The 20,637-nt window shown below is 38.9% G+C and overlaps 1 protein-coding gene across 1 annotated transcript in view; it reads left to right on the top strand.

Moving 5' to 3' along the window:
* GTF2F2 (general transcription factor IIF subunit 2) overlaps window positions 1-20,637 on the top strand; it is a 155,073-nt gene that overhangs the window by 75,554 nt on the left and 58,882 nt on the right. The window contains exon 5 of the mRNA XM_007466461.1: window positions 9,322-9,403. Within this exon, the coding sequence (XP_007466523.1) occupies window positions 9,322-9,403 (82 nt within the window). The remainder of the gene's footprint in view (window positions 1-9,321; window positions 9,404-20,637) is intronic.

Raw genomic sequence — 20,637 nt, 5'->3', positions numbered from 1 at the left:
TTCTTCCAGATTGTCCATTTTATTGGCATAGAGTTGCTTGTAGTATCCCTCATGATTTTTTTTATTTCTGCAGTGTCAGCTGTTATTTCTCCTTTTTCATTTCTAATTCTATTGATCTGAGTCTTCTCCCTTTTTTTCTTGATGAGTCTGGCTAATGGTTTATCAATTTTGTTTTTCTTCTCAAAGAACCATCTTTTAGTTTTATTGATCTTTGCTATCATTTCCTTCATTTCTTTTTCATTTATTTCTGACCTGATACTTATGATTTCTTTCCTTCTGCTAACTTTGGGGGGTTTTTTGCTCTTCTTACTCTCATTGCTTTAGGTGTAAGGTTAGGTTGTTTATTTGAGATTTTTCTTGTTTCTTGAGGTAGGATTGTATTGCTATAAACTTCCCTCCTAGAACTGCTTTTGCTGCATCACGTAGGTTTTGGGTCATTGTATTTTCATTGTCATTTGTTTCTAGGTATTTTTTGATTTCCTCTTTGATTTCTTCAGTGATCTCTTGGTTATTTAGTAGCACATTGTTTAGCCTCCATGTGTTTGGATTATTTTTTCCTGTAATTGATATCCAGTCTCATAGTGTTGTGGTCGGAGAAGATACTTGATACAATTTCAACTTTCTTAAATTTACCAAGGCTTGATTTGTGATGAGAGATATGATCTATCCTGGAAAATGTTCCATGAGCCCTTGAGAAGAAAGTGTATTCTGTTGTTTTTGGATGGAATATCCTATAAATATAAATTAAATCCGTCTTGTTTAATGTGTCATTTAAAGCTTGTGTTTCCTCATTTTCATTTTGGAAGATCTGTCCATTGGTGAAAGTGGGGTGTTAAAGTCCCCTACTATTATTGTGTTACTGTCGATTTCCCCTTTTATGGCTGTTAGCATTTGCCTTATGTATTGGGTGCATGAATATTTACAGTTGTTATATCTTCTTCTTGGATTGATCCCTTGACCATTATGTAGTGCCCTTCTTTGTCTCTTTTAATAATCTTTATTTTAAAGTCTGTTTTGTCTGATATGAGAATTGCTACTCCAGCTTTCTTTTGATTTCCATTTGCATGGAATATCTTTTTCCATCCCCTCACTTTCAGTCTGCATGTGTCCCTAGGTCTGAGGTGGGTCTCTTGTAGACAGCATATATATGGGTCTTGTTTTTGTATCCATTCAGCCAGTCTATGTCTTTTGGCTAGAGCATTTATTTCATTTACATTTAAGGTAATTATTGATATATATGTTCCTGTTACCGTTTTCTTAATTGTTTTGGGTTTGTTATTGTAGGTCTTTTCCTTCTCTTGTGTTTCCTGCCTGGAGTTCTTTAGCATTTGTCGTAAAGCTGGTTTGGTGGTGCTGAATTCTCTTAGCTTTTGCTTGTCTGTAAAGGTTTTAATTTCTCTGTCGAATCTGAATGAGATCATTTCTGGGTAGAGTAATCTTGGTTGTAGGTTTTTCCCTTTCATCCCTTGAAATATGTCCTGCCATACCCTTCTGGCTTGCATAGTTTCTGCTGAAAGATCAACTGTTAACCTTATGGGGGTTCCCTTGTATGTTATTTGTTGCTTTTCCCTTGCTGCTTTTAATATTTTTTCTTTGTATTTAATTTTTGATAGTTTGATGAATATGTGCCTTGGCATGTTTCTCCTTTGATTTATCCTGTTTGGGACTCTGTGCTTCCTGGACTTAATTGACTATTTCCTTTCCCATATTAGGGAAGTTTTGAACTATAATCTCTTCAGATATTTTCTCAGTCCCTTTCTTTTTCTCTTCTTCTTCTGGGATCCTTATAATTCAGATGTTGGTGAGTTTAATGTTGTCCCAGAGGTCTCTGAGACTGTCGTCAGTTCTTTTCATTCTTTTTTCTTTATTCTGCTCTGCAGTAGTTATTTCCACTGTTTTATCTTCCAGGTCACTTATCCATTCTTCTGCCTCAGCTATTCTGCTATTGATTCCTTCTAGAGAATTTTTAATTTCATTTATTGTGTTCTTCATCATTGTTTGCTTGCTCTTTAGTTCTTCTAGGTCCTTGTTAAACATTTCTTGTATTGTCTCCATTCTATTTCCAAGATTTTGGATCATCTTTAGTATCATTATTCTGAATTCTTTTTCAGGTAGACTGCCTATTTCCTCTTCATTTGTTTGACCTGGTAGATTTTTACCTTGCTCCTTCATCTGCTTTGTATTCCTCTGTCTTCTCATTTTGTTTAACTTACTGTGTTTCGGGTCTCCTTTTCAGAGGCTGAAGGTTCATAGTTCCCATTGTTTTTGGTGTCTGCCCCCAGTGGGTAAGGTTGGTTCAGTGGGTTGTGTACGCTTCCTGGTGGAGGGGACTGGTGCCTGTGTTCTGGTGCATGAGGCTACATCTTGTCTTTCTGATGGGCAGGACCGCATCTGGTGGTGTGTTTTGGGGTGTCTGTCAACTTATTACGATTTTAGGCAGCCTCTCTGCTAATGGGTGGGGTTGTGTTCCTGTTTTGGTAGTTGTTTGGCATGGGGTGCCCAGCACTGGAGCTTTCTGGTCGTTGAGTGGAGTTGGGTCTTAGCGTTGAGATGGAGAGCTCTCACCGATTGATACTACCAGGGAGGTCTGTGGTGGACCAGTGTCCTGAACTTGGCTCTCCCCACTTAGAGGCTCACGCCTGATACCTGGCGGGAGCACCAAGACCCTGTCAGCCACACAGTATGTGTTAGGCGTTCCAGCAGACTCTGGGAATACCAGCAGGGAACTGCTTCTGCCTTGCTGAAGACAGCTTTTCCTGAGACACAGCTGCCAGCAAACCAGAGGTCCTGCAGTGGGGCGGCCGTACATCTATGGGGCCAGAGGCTGGTTCTGGGGACTTCAGAGTCAGAGGACTGGAAGGGAAGAGGAGAAAGAGGAAGAGGGAGTTGGGAACTAGAAAGCTGGTGTGGAGAGGTAGAGCCAACCTCTTATTCTTGAAAGCACCTCTTAGATTAGGGATTATGTCTGTTTGTACAGCATTACAACATTATGCCCATATCTGTATTTGAGGATTTATATTGATTAATTATATATATTAAATTATATATATAATTATACATAACAAGCAAAAAGGAGACTACTGTGAATTATAGGAGGAATGATAACCTGTGAACTTGCCTTGTAAACAGTAAAACATACAAACGTTTGTTTTTAAAATGTCATTCTCTAAGTTATTTCTTTGACGAAAAGTTTGTCGTGGCTTCTGTAGACTCATAGAACAATCCAAGCTCCTTTGTACACTTAAGGCCTCCATCTCCGATCTTGTACCTTACGTAACCACTCTTCTACTCGCGGACAGCCATTCTTGTCATTAGCAGGTACTCTTTGATGAGCATTACAACATCCCTTGTATAGGAATGTACATAAACCTTCTTTCTCCCAGTCCGCAGGGGAAAAGTTGAACAGCAGTAGTAGGAGTGAGGAAGCCGAGATGCTTTCTAATCCTAAGTCTAGTCCTCAGATTATGGTTTCAGTATTTGGTTTAAAATTGGGAATTCCCAGCTATTTAGGCATGTTTGTAATTTGAATATCATTACAAGAAAACATATTGCATAAACAGATAATTTTGGGGAGTACTTATATGGCTGCTCATTTTGTTGTTTTTGAGGTAATTAATCAAATGCTGACTCTGTAGGTTTACTGAAATCTGAGCATGATCCTTTATTCCTAAAATTCCTGAGTATTAGGTAGAGATCAGAACATCAATTGACAAATTTGAATACAGCAAGAAACACCTTCTTAATAACATAGGGATTGCAGCTTTGCCCAGCTGGTTTGTTAAGATGCCAGGTAGCATGTATTAATAGGCCTTGCCCTGTGAACCACAGGCAGAAACTGCTAGGAAAAGACTTTAAATGAGAACAGTGGAGACTGGTAGGAATATTAAAACTGGTTTATCTTTTAAATGCTCTTCCTCTGTTGAAATATTATTTCTTTAGTCCTTTTCCAGCGAGGGTAGACACAGGTGTGATGTAAGGAAGAATCAGGAAAGTAGCCTCAAATCTCAAGAATCAGTCCAAAATCTTGGTTCTAACCTTGTCTGTGTTTTAACTTGAGTTGGAAGTGCTCTTGAAGGCCTCCACATTGAACTGGATTGAGTGGTCTTGTAGAAATGAGCGCATGTAACTTCCTGATGCCCAGCATCTTCTTAACACATTACTTCTCATTACTTACATGCCAGTGCTAATAGACACCCTTCCTGCTTACTTCCACTTTAACTTTTTCAAACTAGCCAGGCCCTTAACTTGTAAAAAATGCCTGTCAGTTGTTTCTCTTGGGTTCCTCAACATAGAGTATGTTGGAAGGTCCAGCTTAGAACAGAAGTTTGTATATTTTCAAGTCTTGGACAGCTTCTCAACATTTTCTCATTGTCATTCCAAGAAACAGTTCTTCTCTAATTTCTACTCAAAGAAAATTTAATTATATCTAGGTCTTTTAGAAAGTATTAGGGCAAACAAAATAAATACTAATGAAATAATAAAACGTCCTCGGTTGGAGGGGAAGGCCAGTTTTGTTTTGTTTATTTAGTGAGAGAGAATTGGAGATCTCAGAGATCCCAGTGACTTTATTATACATATAGATGCTGAGGCCCAGAGATGTAAAGTAACTTCTCCAAAGTAACACCGCTGTTTAGAGACAGAATCAGAACTAGAACACTTCCATTCTTGTTATAGGATGCACTTTGTGTAACTTACCCGTTAAAACTTTCTCTCAATTGTTTTCTGAAACTAGGTGGCAGGATATAGATCAATAAAATACCATCACCAAAGGTGTATGTTCATAGTCATGAAGATTCTTTGGGTTACAAGTAGCAGAAACCAATAAGCAAACCAATCTAGCCCAAAAAGCGAGGGAGGTGAGAAAATTTAGAAAAAGATCCTGGAATAGTTCCCAGAATCTAAAGAAGAGTTGAACGAACGGCCAAGCCTAGGTAAAGATAGGAAGCAAGCCATGGCTGGGCTTTCAGTAGGATGAGCCTATGTGGCTTCTCTTCAGAGTGCTGTTGTGACCATGTCCTTCTAGAGATTTCTGAGGTGGAGTGACTCTGGTATGGGTCCCCTAGTATAAAATTCTGAGAGAGACAGACAGAGAAACAAGAGAAGAGACAAAAGCCATTGCACATGATGTTCACACCACCTTCGGTGCCATTCTGCTTCACCTCCCAGTCTAAATCCTACCTATTTTTCCAGGTCCAGCACAAACATTGCTTTCTCTATCAAAGCTCTTCGTAATCCCCAGCTAGACATATTCTCTTTGTGTGTATGTGTTTTAATCCCAGTACTCTGTGTCTCTGTCAGTAGATTATAACCCTCATAAACCATGGCAAATTCTACGTAGTACAGTAGATCCCACAGCCTTTATGGAAGGACTAGTAGTCCTTCCAGTAGTTAAATTAAAAGGGAATCATAAAAATGATAATAGTATGTATTCCTACTGCCTTAAACATTTTAAGACCCACAAATGTACATTTAGTCACCAGTGTACATGTAGGACAAGGCCTTTGCTTTCATTGTAGGGTGCTGACTGAGCATCTGATTTCTCTTTCATGTGAAAAGTAAACCCATAATTTAGTTTAGATTTTCAGTTTTGGTTTCTTTAAAAAGGAGCAAAAACTTAGACACTGCGAAACAATATGAATGCAGAATCCTTCTAGACTTTTATGTTTCTCTTCTAATCTCTAGTTGTCTCTCCAGTACCTAATTTGACAGATTTTTAGCAACTTATCTTTATATCACATCTTACAAAGCATTAAACCTAGTTTTTGTAGAAACATCTCCCTCCCCCATACTCTTATTTTTTTTTTTTTGCGGCACGCGGGCCTCTCACTGTTGTGGCCTCTCCCGTTGCGGAGCACAGGCTCCAGATGCTCAGGCTCAGCGGCCATGGCTCACGGGCCCAGCCGCTCCACGGCGTGTGGGATCTTCCCGGACCAGGGCACAAACCTGTGTCCCCTGCATCGGCAGACGGACTCTCAACCACTGCGCCACCAGGGAAGCCCCCCCCCATACTCTTAATTAATGAGATTATGTAATATATAATCAAATTGCATAATTACTAACAGAGTAAAACTAGCATAAACAAGTTCTGCATAGTTTGAGCTGAAGTGTGTGGGAGTAGTAGAGATTAACCTACTACCCACTAGTGTATAGTGAGCTGTGGGCATCTGTCACCATAATTAAGAGGGGAACTGAGAGCCTTGGTAATCTAGAAGTGGGTTAAGTGGAGGTCTATCAAAAGTGCTTCTAGTGTGTTAAAGTGATTTATATACCTATCTCATCATCCTACTAGACCAGAAGCTCCCAAAATGTGATCTGGAAACCACTGGGTAGAGGGGTCCTGGAGACCCTTTCAAGGGGCCTGTGAAATCAAAACTATTTTTATAATAATACCAAGCCTTTTTTTGCCTTTTTCACTCTGATTTTCTAAACATTTTTCAGTTTTAGTTGCTAGTATAATCAATATCAGTAGTAAACCCACATAAAAGGTTCTTTGGGGTTCCTCACTACTTTTCAGGCATATATGCCACATGTTTGTGAATGGCTGCACTAGCCTCTATTGCTTGAGGGCAAGAGCCAAGTTTCATTTATCTTTGTTATGCATGATGTGTTTTTGTATTATCTTTTACGTAAAGGCACTTAGTAAATATTTGGTAAATATATGAGCCATAAAAAGATTATTTTTCAAGTATTTACAGTCTTTCAAACTGGGCCAATGTTTTAAGTTACGATTCCTGTATTAATGAATATGATCTGTAATTAACAGCAGTGGTGTGCAAGCGGGTGCTTTCAAATGCCTTAAAGTGGGATATTTAATAGCTTTCCCCTGAAATCTTAAGCAATGTTTTGGAGTAGAAGAGAAGCATGGATTAGTGGAAAGAATACGAAAACATGTTCCTGTGAGGCTTTAAAAAGTGTGTGACACCTTTAAATCTTGCTTAGGGGGCTGTATTATAAGTAAATTGGTTTTTAAAAAACTTATTTAGGAAGAGAGCGGGAACGGCGAAGAGTTAACAGAGATGTGGGGTTATTTAAGAGCAGCCAGTTGGTAGAAGTTTTCATTGCTGCTGATGAAGACTTTTCCTTTCATTTGAGAAGCATTTGAAGGCTATTTTAGATTTGAAAAGGGGATATGATGGACCGAAAATCATGGTTTGGGGAGGTGAATTTTACTGCTTTGTGTGAGTGACCTTGATTAAGAAGAGTGATGAGCGGTGGCCAAGTTGAAATGGGCAGGTGCTTTGGATGCTTTTAACCCTTTCAGGTATCATGTGTGGAACGTTGACAGCAGAAACCTTTAACTAGAAATTAAACTCATCCCGTCCACCAGGAGGAGGTACAGATAAATAAGTGGGGAACATTCACAGGTGGTGTTGAAAGGTAGCTTTTTAGTATTCAGCATTAGTAAACACCTGGATATGAACTAAATTATTTTCAGAGACAGTATTCCAGATCTACTTTGTTTTTTAAAAAGGATTAATTTATGTTTAAAAAGTGAACTTTTGGGGCTTCCCTGGTGGCGCAGTGGTTGAGAGTCCGCCTGCCGATGCAGGGGACACGGGCTTGTGCCCTGGTCCGGGAAGATCCCACATGCCACGGAGCATCTGGGCCCGTGAGCCATGGCCGCTGAGCCTGCGCGTCTGGAGCCTGTGCTCTGCAACGGGAGAGGCCACAGCAGTGAGAGGCCCGCGTACTGCAAAAAAAAAAAAAAAAAGTGAACTTTTCTCATGCATTTAAGACACTATAGATTGGAATCTTTCCCACATCTTGTTATTGTTATGGCAAGAGTTTTTCTAGATACAACTGTCAGCTTCAGTGGAGAGGCATGCTCAAATATAATACTTGTTTTTGCTTTAAGAAAATTCAAATTTTAATCTTACTAAATTCATTAATAAGAGGAAATTACTTTTAGATATTTAAACTTAAATTTAATATAAAATAATTGCGGCCTTATTATTTCCTTCCTGGCATATTTTGGTGTAAGGTAGACGTGCTTCTCATCATTGCTCTTTGTAGTCATCTGTCAGCCTCTGCTTGAGGTTTGTTGCATGTGTTACATTCAACTATTGAGTTACTGTGTGTATTAGTATTTAGGGGCTATAATAAGGAGTTCCTAGATTTTGGAGGCAAAATCGAGAAAGGTCACCATAAGAAAAATTTTCTAACATAAATCCTGTGGGCATGGTTCTATCTGCATTCTACGTTTTGGTCAACTTATCTGTTCCTCCAGTGAACTGTATGCTTCTTGAAGACAGTACTGTATTTCAGTCATCTTCGATTCTGCAATGCCTAGATGGTTCCCTTCACATCGTAGGCATTTAGTTAATGTTTGTGGAATGCGTGAGGTCATTCGCCCTGAAAAGATGGATCATAAATGCATTGCTGATGAGCCAGAGGAGTTCCTGAATCTCTTCCAGAAACCTGGGTGAACTCTCCTGGAAATACGACTGAACCATAACTGTTCCTAACCATAGTCGTACGTTTCCAGACTGCAGTAAAGCAGATACCATCGTGGGTCAGTCATACATGCATTATCAAATAAGATGAGGTCTTAAAGTGACTTGGTGCCTAGTAGGTATGCAGTAGGTGCTAACTTTTGTTTTCTCTTGAATTTTGTGTCAGGGTCACAATAAGAATTCTTACTAATGGTGGGGAAAATTGCCCTTCTGTTTGGACAGATATTCATAGCAGTTAAAGCTCCAGTTTAGACACATCATATTAATCATTTTGCTGGAAAATAGAAGTCAGAGCAACTGGCAGGCAGAACTAGTACACAGTATAACCCAACCAAGGACCTGCCTAGTTCCACAGTATTTTCTAAGCTAGCTGTTCTAGTCACCGTGTATTCTAGAATTTTCTTTTTTGCACATATACGTGTGTGTGCCCATGCATGCATATACGTGTGTGCATGAATTTTTGATTTAGTGCTTTAGGCTAGCTGTGTTTTCCGAACTTACTTCTCTCCCACAGATGATATAGCTGCCGCACCCTTCAAATTTTTACTTGATTTTTATGCCCATTTAAGCCACTCTCTTTAGGAAGAGCTAAGTGTATAAAAGCTGTTATTGGCAAGGGGCTGCAGCAGCCCAATAAATAAACCTGACAGAAGCCCAGTTTTTTACTAGCCAAGAATAAGGTTTTTCTCTATTCTGACCAATGATATTACTGTAAATTTAAAAATATTCCTTTTCTTTCCTTGATTTTTATTATTAACTATATTTGATTGTAATCATTGTTACCTTGGTTAGTATGTCAAAATACAGTCTTGAACATGTTAAATGTTATTTCTCAGTACATTTGTTAATTTTTGTCTTTCCATTCAAGATAAGCTTTCACTGGAAGGAATAGTGGTACAAAGAGCTGAATGCCGACCTGCTGCCAGTGAAAACTACATGAGATTAAAGAGGTTGGTGTTTTTTAACTTTAAAATAATACCTGATATTTCTTTTTTGGGATTGAAATACATATATTAGATTGTCTGTAGACTGCATGAAAACTATGGTTATTGTTGAAAGTGTTTTCTTCAAAGATTGTTTGGTTTTAAAACCAAGTAAGAACAAACTTCCAGTTATAAAATAAATGTCATGAGGATGTCATGTGCAACGTGGTTACTGTAGTTAATAATACTTTATTGCACATTTGAAACTTGCTGAGAGAATACATCCCGAAAGTTCTTATCCCAAGACAAAAAAATTTTTAACTACCTATGCTGGTGGAAGTTAACTAGACTTATTGTGGTGATCATTTCCCAATGTATACAGTTATTGGATTGTTTTCTTGTACATCTGAAACTAATATAATGTATGTCAGTTATACCTCAGTTTTTTAAAAACTCAAGTAAGAGTTTCTTTGGCAAAAGAACTTTCAGAACCTGGGCTGTTAATTTGGGGTATATTAAGCTACTGTGTTAATATAACCTGGAATCAAATTTTTTAAATGTCTTTTTCTAGTTGTCCTTATAAATCTTGATTCTCCAAAGACATGTAATAAGATCTTTGTACTATTTTATTTTCAAGGGCTATAATTTTCCCATGATGAATAATGTATCTAAAATACTGTACATTAAAAAGCAAGTATAGTTAGTTGCTAGAATACCATCCTTTTCTCTTAATCTACAAAGAACTTTTTAGAAACTTATTACTTTGTTAGAGATTTTGCTTCGGGGTCCTTCCTCCCCACTTTAGTACGTGGTTAACCTTTTGTAATTAATATTTAAAGATTATGATCATGAATTCTTGATACTTCAAACGTTGTGACTTTCAAAGAGTCAACAGTTTTTTAAACCCGGAAGAAATGTATTTATTGTACTTGCTTTATAGTTTATATTGAATGTATTTCAACCCCATGTAGTTTAGAATTACACATTTTTTCATTTACCCAGCACTTACGTGAAATAGTAGTGAACAAAACAAAAACCTCTACCCTCATGGAACCTACATTTTAGAAGATTGTAGCTGCTCAGAACCGGTAGTTGGGAGGACACTTTCAAGTGACAGCAGCAGCCCCTATGGATATCCAAACTGGCTGAGCTGGATCAGCTCTCAGTTTCACATTTAAAAATTTTTTCCCCTTTTCTCAATTAGATTGGAAGGAAGTCTGTCTCCTGGGAATGAAACAAAGAGACTGGCTTTGTCCAGTAATTCCTCTAATTTCAGTGCCTCCCCAGGGCAAGTAAAAGGATGACAATCAAAATGAAAATTTTTTTTTTTTTGCGGTTCGCGGGCCTCTCACTGTTGTGGCCTCTCCCATTGCGGAGCGCAGGCTCCGGATGCGCAGGCTCAGTGGCCATGGCTCACGGGCCCAGCCGCTCCGCAGCATGTGGGATCTTCCCGGACCGGGGCACAAACCCGTGTCCCCTGCATCGGCAGGCGGACTCTCAACCACTGCGCCACCAGGGAAGCCCATGAAAAATTTTTAGAACAGTAAATAACTTTGGAACACAGGCAGATGTTTCTCTTTGTTTTTGGCCTATAAAGTTTATTATATAATACAAGTCTTTTTGAGAAGTTTTCTTCAAATAACTACTGAAATTGGAAAATGCAAAATCTGATTACTCAGCTGCTTGCCAAGATATTTTTCTGTGGTCTTAATTTTCTTTAAAAGTTTCTAAAAATTTCTGATGATGAGATCAGGCAAGTCACCTGCTGTGTTTATGAAATGGCTGTTTTTTCTTTACCAAAAAAGACATTAAAATTGTTTAGCCTTTTGGAGTATGCTAAAAGACCAGCCATTATATATTTCAGTTACTTCAGTGACTTGAGGAAACAGGGTGATTCAGGAGATGATAATTATGTGAGTTAGATGCTATATGACATAAGTCTTGAAGGCTGAGATTTTTTTTGACCAAGTGGAAAAAGGCATGAGTGAGAACACTTTCTACACAGAGAGACATGTAGGTACAGAGACCCGGGGAAGGCATCAGGGACCTGTGTGTAGTTCTGCAAGCCTGGAATGCAGGGTTTATTTGGGGCAGAACAAGCAGAAACTCCAGCCTTATTTTGAACTGTGAACTTAAATATCCAAAAGCCTGGTTGGATGTCCAGTAGACATTTCAAATATGTCAAAACCTGAACTCCCAGTCTTGCCCCTCAAACCTGCTCCACCAGCATTCGTTCTCATCTGAGCTCATGCCAACTCTGTCCTCCCATTTTTCTCAACCCATAAACCTTGGTTGCATTCTTGACTCCTCTCTCACACCCCACATCCAGTGTGTCAGAAAAATCTTACTGACTGTACCTTCAAAATATTATACATCTGCAGTCTGACCATTTCTCACCACCCACATGATCTGCCATTGTTTCTCACCTGGATCACAGCGGTAGCCTCCTAGCAGAGTTCCTGCTTCCACCCTTGCCCCACTGGAGTCTATTGTCAGCACAGTAGCCAGAGCAGTTCTTTTAAAACCTGTCAAGTTGTGCCATTCCTCTGCTCACATGTCACTTTCAGTGTTTCCTGTATTACTCAGAATAAAATCCAAGTCCTTATAATTGTATACAGGGACCTACATGATCTTCCTACCATTCTCTTCCCCTTCTCCCCATTCGAACCTCCTGCTTCCCTCCCCCTCACTCACTCTGCTCCATCCACACTGATCTCGTAACAGTCCATAAGCACAGGCACACTTCCATATGAGGGTCTTTGCACTGGATGTTCTTTCCTACCTGGAACACGCTTTCTCCAGATAGCTGCATGGCTCACCTTGCCTCTTTCAAGTCTCTTCTCAAATTCCACTTTTTCAATAAGGCATACCGTGACCACCTTATTTCCTTCTATGCTTGTATTCTTTTCAATAGCACATATCACCTAATGTAATTTATTTACTATATTTATTACCAGCTTTGCCCTAGTGCAGTTTAAGCTCCCATAGTTTGTTTTTTGTTTTGTTTTGTCTGTATGTGCACCTACTTTGTTCACTGATACACACACGCATACCCCCAAGTGTCTAGAATAGTTCATGACATGTAGCAGGTAGTCAGGAAGTATTTGTGGGTTTTTTGTGTGCTTTTTTTTGGTTTTGTTTTTAATTAATTAATGGCTGCGTTGGGTCTTCAATGCTGCGTTCAGGCTTTCTCTAGTTGCGGTGAGCGGGGGCTACTCATTGCAGTGGCTTCTCTTGTTGCGGAGCACAGGCTCTAGGCGTGCAGACTTCAGTAGTTGTGATATGTGGGTTCACAGGCTCTAGAGCTCAGGCTCAGTAGTTGTGATGCACAGGCTTAGTTGCTCCGCAGCATGTGGAATCTTCCCGGACCAGGGCTCGAACCCATGTCCCCTGCATTGGCAAGCAGATTCGCGCCACCAGGGAAGTCCCAGGAAATATTTGTTGAGTGAATGAATGGCAGGAGAAAAGTTGAAATGATAGTCTCATATGCTTGTTAAATTACTTGTTAAAAGGTCTTATATGCTGTGGTAAGAAATTTGGACTTTGTGTGCTCTTACTATTAGGGAGGCACTGAAGGATTTTAAGCTGATGGAAAGCAAAGGGATTTGTGTGTTAGAAGAGGCATTCTGGCCATAGTACAGAGATTGAAACCAGGGAGATAAATTAGAGGCTGATGTAATAGCCCAGGTACAAAATGTCAGAATGACTAAACGAGGTGGTTCTAGGCAGAAGGGAGATGAGAAACTAGGTTTTGAGGATATTTGGAGGTAGAATTTGTGGGACTTGATAAACTCATCTCAGACTTCCATGGTTGGGCTTCCCTGGTGGCGCAGTGGTTAAGAATCCGCCTGCCAATGCAGGGTACCTGGGTTTGAGCCCTGGTCCGGGAAGATCCCACACGCTGCAGAGCAGCTAAGCCCGAGTGCCACAACTACTGAGCCTGTGCTCTAGAGCCCGTGAGCTACAACTACTGAAGCCTGCGTGCTACAACTACTGAAGCTCGGGTGCCTAGAGCCCGTGCTCCTCAACAAGAGAAGCCACCACAATGGGAAACCCGTGGACCGCAACGAAAAGTAGCCCACGCTCCACGCAACTAGAGAAAGCCCGCGCGCAGCCACGAAGACCCAGTGCAGCCATAAATAAATAAATAGATAGATAGGTAAATAAATTAATTAAAACTTCCATAGTTGTGGGACAGGGGATTTCTCTAGGACCAGACTGATGGTGGTGGCTCTTATGTTGTGGCCTAGATACACATCCTGCTGTGAGTCTCAGACTGGCTCCATACCATCCTGTGCAATGCACTGACGAGGTCAGAGGGATAAAGAAGTCCTTATAGTTTAATTTAAATCCTGGTTGACAATTTATGTAAAATCTTAAAGAAGCAGGAAGTACTTAAACTTCAAGAAGCATACCAATGGGTACATTATCAAAATAGGAAAGTAATCTAAGTCATAAGTTGTATCTCATGTGTTTTGTTTATCATTATTCAACATTTTCCAATGTCTGCTGTGATCACTAAGGTAAGATTCAATTTTAGAAAAATCACTAGATACTGTTCTTGCTCTAGAGAGCTTTCAGTCTTTGAACCTCAAGAAAACACACACAGAGGATTATTTAAAAATATTTATTGACAGTGTAGTGGGGGAGGAATAGAAATGTTGTGGTACTATTGATGTAAAGTGGAAAGACAGATTTTCAGATGTGGGTGGGTGATCTCAAAGTGGAACAGAATTGGCAATTCAATATTTCAGATATCCTGTACCTAGATATTTCATACACAGGCTCAAAGTTTTTCAGGGCCGCCTTCTTTTTTTTTTTAATTAATTTTTTTGGTTGATTTACAGTGGTGTATTAGTTTCTGCTATACAGCAAAGTGAATCAGTTATACATATACATGTATCTACTCTTTTTTAGATTCTTTTCCCATATAGGTCATTACAGAATATTGAGTAGAGTTCTCTGTGCTATATATATATAGTAGGTCCTTATTAGTATTCTATTTTATTTATAGTAGTGTGTATATGTCAATCCCAGTCTCCCAATTTATCCCTTCCTTTCCTCTTCCCCTTTGGTAACCATAAGTTTGTTTTCTACATCTGTGACTCTATTTCTGTTTTGTAAATAAGCTCATTTGTACCATTTTTTTAGATTCCACATATAAGCGATATCATATGATATTTGTCTTTCTCTGACTTACTTCACTCAGTATGACAATCTCTGGGTCCGTCCATGTCCCTGTAAATGGCATTATTTTGTTCTTTTTTATGGCTGAGTAATATTCTGTTGTATATATGTACCACATCTTCTTTATCCATTCATCCATTGATGGACACTTAGGTTGCTTCCATGTCCTGGCTATTGTAAATGGAGCTGCAATGAACATTGGCATACATGTATCTCTTCAGATTATGGTTTTCTTCCGATATATGCCCAGGAGTGGGATTGCTGGATCATATGGTAGTTCTATTTTTAGTTTTTTAAGGAACCTCCATACTGTTCTCCATAGTGGCTGTGCCAGTTTACATTCCCACCAACAGTGTAGGGGGGTTCCCTTTTCTCCATACCCTCCCTAGCGTTTGTTGGTTGTAGATTTTTTGATGATGGCCATTCTGACCAGTGTGAGGTGATACCTCATTGTGGTTTTGATTTGCATTTCTCTAATAATTAGTGATGCTGAGCACCTTTTCATGTGCTTTTTGGTCATCTGTATGTTCCCTTTGGAGAAATGTCTATTTAGATCTTCCATCAGGGACTTCTTCTGACTGCCTACTCTTTAATGACATTCAGGGTTTTTTTGATAATCTGGCTCTTGTCTCGCTTCCTGGCTTCATTTTCAGCTCTTCTTTACATAGAGGTCCGATAGTTATATCACACTGCAAGTTGTTTTCCCAGATGTACTAGGCACTTGTACATCTTATGGCTGTGTGATATGTTGCATCCTTTATCTGGAAGGCCTTAACTACCTTCTGCCAAGGGCCTTTAAAACCAACCCAAGTGTCGCTTACAGAAACCTTCTCATATCTTCCACTCCCCACTCCAGTCAGGATCTGCCTCCCCTGCCCCTTTCCTGTGTTCCCACATACTGTTCTTCTTTAATGGTATATATAAATGTCTACGTTTTCTACTACTTAGGTGTACATAGTTGCATCTTCTGCAAGATTATAAACTTCATAAGAGCAGGAACTGTGAGTTTTATTTTTGTTCCTTTCTTTTCCGTTTTTCCTTCCTCCTTTCCTTTTTGTATCTCAGCACTTGGCATAGCACATTACAAATATATAAATATCCAAAGTATCTGTTGGGTTGAAATTGATTGAAATAGAAATGAATGGCAAAACTAGGTACGGAAACATGGAAATCAGCAGCACTCAGCTTCTTTAATTTTTTTTTTTTTTTTTTTTTTTTTACTTAGAGCTACACTTGAAACCTGGACTTGATTTTTCAGTTCATTTACATGTGCATGTGTGTGCACATACATACACACACACATCTTGCTTTGAGAAGAAAGTGATTGTAAAACAAATACAGAAACATTTCGTCAACAATGAAAAAGTTTTTCAAAGTATAATAAAAGAATTGAATAGTATTCCATTTACAGAGGACTAGAAAAGAAAGCCTTTGCATCAAAGACCTTTCTTTGCTTGACTTAATTGAGTGGTTTTTTCCTGAAAGCAGTGAGATTTTACTATATTATATTTTAGCAAATAGCAGCTAAACTATACTCTTAGTAATGTAAATGGGTATATACAAAGTGTATTTTATATTTGTAAATAACACTGTCTAAGAACGATGTGTTGCTTTAGTGGGAATTTAAGTAGTAGATTCTTATTCCAGCTCTTTGTTATTAAAATTTAGCTGATAAATTAGCCAAATGTTATGAGAATTATAACTCCCATATTAATCAAATGTAAGTAAGATTCTCTTAGTTTGTAAGAGTCTGTCATTCATTTAAATAAAGGTGGAAATTAGTATTGCAGTAAACCCAAGAAATATGTAAACCTTTGAATCAGTGAAATTTAAGCCAAGAAAGAAATGAATCCTGTGCTATAATTTTCTTTTGTCCAAACCCATCACGTATATAAAATTTTACAAAAATCCATTTAGCCACACAAGAAAATCTAAAAATAAAATGGGAAAAAAAAAATTTCCAATGCTTCTAGTACTTTCTCTTTATCTGACATAAATTTGGATGGATTTGAATGATATTTTATTAGGAGGAAATTTATTTTGAATTGCTAAATGTAAGTATATTTAAAATAGCTCATATCCGATGTATTATATAATTAAAATTTAATTTGTATTGTTTCATTAAGTGTAACTTTATTAAGCATCTTGAGTTTTTCCTTAATAGTCAAATGATAAATTATGTAATCAACCTATTTATAATTCATATTGTACATATTTAAATGTAAAGGGACATAAATATAAGACAATCATCCTAACGTGTTTTCTTGTAGGAAATCCTAGTAATAGGAAAATATATGGCTTTTTAACTTCTGCATGTTTTTGTCACTAAGTCATCTAAAAATATTTGTCTCAAAAGTTTTTATTTTTAGTTCTTTCAGTGTTTGTGGGTTTTCTTCAAAAACCTAATAAGAAAAGCTTTTCCCTTTGGGAACAGAACATTGGCTGTAGATGGGTGGAGAAAAGAAAAAGCAGAGTTTTCTTTTCTATTCTAAGACACCAGACAGAGGAAGCAAGTTGTGATTCACATTCTCTCCTGGGGAGAAGTTACCTTGCTGTACCTGCCTAGATTCCTGATGCTTCATATTATGGTAAAAGATGTCTTAGAATGTCTTATTGTAAGGGAAGCGGAAAGGACCCTCTCACTCAGTAGCTCTTTACGTAATTTGTGGATGATGTGATTCATGCCGAGAAGTTTCTGCAAATAAAATTTTTGCTTAATGCAATAACAGCACTGAAGCATTTTCTTTTCACCATATTTAAACTAGTTTTTGAAAATATTTAGTCCTTGTAATTTTTATTTTTCTTCATATGTAAATTACATAAAGAATAATTATTTTATAAATGATATTTCTTATATATTAGGATGATTATCTTATAGCTATGTCCCTTTATATTTAAAAAAGTACAAACTGAGTTATAAATAGGGTAATTATATAATTTATCGTTTAAAACAGGATACTTTTAAGAATGAAAGTAGGCCTAACCTGAGAGCCACACTGAGACAGCAGTGTAAACTGTCCCACATAAACTGCAGTGTAAGATCACCCTTATTGTGAATAGCCTGGATATATTAAAATGCTAATTTTAAAATGAGAACTTAAAGAGTCAAATAATGAAAGTTCTGGCAATTAGGAAACATATATCAGAAAATCTAGAATAGAAACTGCTATGGCTGAACATAAACTGTTGTGTGAGTCCCAGTAGCCACCCAAAGCTGGGCATATGACAGTGCTATGTTAACGTTTAAATGTATATTTGTATAATCTTAATGTAAATTTGTAGGTAAAGTTTATTAAACAGCAAAATGAATAATAAACTAAACTTAGCTTTACAGAAAATCAGTTTTCTGTTAATCCTAAATAAAAGGTGATGGGCTTCCCTGGTGGCGCAGTGGTTGAGAGTCCGCCTGCCGATGCAGGGTACACGGGTTCGTGACCCGGTCCGGGAAGATCCCACATGCTGCAGAGCGGCTGGGCCCATGAGCCATGGCCACTGAGTCTGTGCATCCGGAGCCTGTGCTCCCAACGGGAGGGGCCACAGCAGTGAGAGGCCCGTGTACCGCAAAAAAATAAATAAATAAAAGGTGAGGTTATAGAAGTAACTCAGGGTTCAATAAAGATAATTTTATGACCAGGGAAATACAGTATTGGATTTTAGCTTTCTGGTGATCTTATTTGAAACAGATTTTATTGAACAGAGTTTTTGGTGAATGTTGAGGTTAATGGTTAATATACTTGTATTAATTAGATGCTTTCATCGGTAAGTATCAGAAAACCCAGTGCAAACTGGCTTAAAAATAAGTGAAATTTGTTGACTCACGTAAATTGAATCCAGTGGTATTGTAGGCTTTAGCCGTGGCTTTACCTAGGAGTTCTCAACGTCCTTAGTGTTCTAGCTGTTTTGAATTTTCTTGGATCTTTCTCCAGCTTGCCTGTTTTCAGACTGGCTTTTCTCCTGGTAGCAAGATGGCTACTTGCAGCTCCCAGGATTATCTACCTCATTATTTATATGGGGCCTCAGGAGTTAAGTGACCTTGTCTTCAACCAACCATTAAACAGAACCCTTCACTTCCTTCTGTGAGCCAACATGGGTTCTGAATTTATTTCAGAAACCAATAAATGTTTTATGAAGGTGGGAAGTGTGCACTAATGCTTAGGGCCCACCTGTGGAAATGTACAGGAGGGAGGGTCAGACCCATCAAACAAAACATGTGGCTGCTGCTCAGTAGGTGGGGGACAGGGTGGGTGCTAGGGAGATAATCCTAAGATCAACAGCAAAACTCTTTTTACCGGAAAAGCATCTTAGGGGTAAGAAACACTCATCAGGGACATTCGTACCCTTCATAGCTTCTCTTGAGGAATGACCGTCTTCTCTCTTGAAAGAGGGTCAGAACTTTTATGAGAAAGCAACTCTGTGAAGATGCCTTAATAATAGGGTAAGATGGTGAAGAGGTTGGGCTCTGGAGTCTCACTGCCTGGTTTCAAAGACTGGATTCCCCATTTACTGCCCTATGATATTGGGCAAAGTACATGGCCTTTCGGTGCCTTTGCTTCCTCATCTGTAAAATGTGGTAGTGGCATTTATCTGTGTTATGATAATGATTAAATAATACTATTTAATACGTGATGTGTCTGACACAGAGTAGGTACTCAATAAGTATTACCCATTATGTTTATGACAGTTGCCTGAGTAAGTACTCCTGTCCTAAAACCCTCTGGAGATATGCCCAACCCAACCCGGTTTGTCTTAGTTCTCCTGATAAAAGAGACTTGCACACAAGGATTCTTTTTGAATTCCTGCCCTGAAGTAGATAAATTAGTTTAATCAAGTTTAAATTGGAAATAGAGCAGAAAGAGAACTAGAGCTAAGAAAAAGAATCTGAAGATTTTTTTTATAGAGTTCATGATAATCTCTTTTCAAAACAAAAACCCTGAAGTAGTGGTTTAGAAGTTCCTAGATATTATCGAGATTCAGACCCAAGGAACTGAGTTAACCCTCTCTTCACAGTCTTTTCATCTACCCTGTTCTTGCCCTCAAGAACTCCTTAATGTGCCCACCACCATATATAGATCAGAAACCCATGGATTTTTAGTTTATAAATTTTCTACTCAATGTTCAGAATCTTTATGGAAATTGTAAAGGTTACTGATCCTGAAATTTTCCCGTTACCTTTGGAAACAGTCTTATCGTCCCTTCCTGCAGTGATACTTTAGCTGATGACTCTCCTGAGGTACCCAAATGTGTGATTTTTAAAATGTGGAGCTGTAAATCTTCTTCATCAAAGATTTTTTTTAAAGGCTAGAGAACAGGAAGTCCTAAAGAGCTAACCCAAGAAGGCAGCTAACCCTCTTTGCCTTAAGTGTGCCCTTGTTCTCACATCCTTTCACCTTGAACTGCTCCTTTTTAACTACCATTTAAAAATGAAGCATTATGTGAAAGAAGCTGGATGTCTTCGTTGAAGTGCAATAATTTTTAAATTATTGCAGTATACATGCAAAAATACCAGTGGGATAAAACTACCGCGAAAAGGTAGTCATGGTGTTTTATCAAGAATTTTTTAAAAGACAGATCTTCATGGGGAATACTGTTTGGTGCAGGGAAGCCTTCTGTTTTTGGCTGCATTGGGTATTTGTTGCTGCGCGTGGGCTTTCTCTAGTTAGGGCGAGCGGGGGCTACTCTTCATTGTGGTGTGCAGGCTTCTCATTGTGGTTGCTTCTCTTGTTGCGGAGCACGGGCTCTAGGCACGCGGGCTTCAGTAGTTGTGGTATGCGGGCCCAGTAGTTGTGGCACGCGGGCCCAGTAGTTGTGGCCTGGGGGCTCTAGAGCGCAGGCTCAGTAGTTGTGGCGCATGGGCTTAGATGCTCCGCGGCATGTGGGATGTTCCCGGACCAGGGCTCGAACCCGTGTTCCCTGCATTGGCAGGTGGTTTCTTAACCACTGCGCCACCAGGTAAGTCCCAATAATGGATATTTTTTTTTACCCCCACACCGTGAGGCTTGTGGGATTTCAGTTTCTGACCAGGGATCGAACCCATGCTCTCGGCAGTGAGAGCACTGAGGCCTAACTTACTGGAT

Source organism: Lipotes vexillifer, unplaced genomic scaffold (assembly GCF_000442215.2).
Source record: "Lipotes vexillifer unplaced genomic scaffold, Lipotes_vexillifer_v1.1 scaffold384, whole genome shotgun sequence".
NCBI lineage: Eukaryota > Metazoa > Chordata > Mammalia > Artiodactyla > Lipotidae > Lipotes > Lipotes vexillifer.
This window is presented reverse-complemented; position numbering and strand designations above follow the sequence as displayed.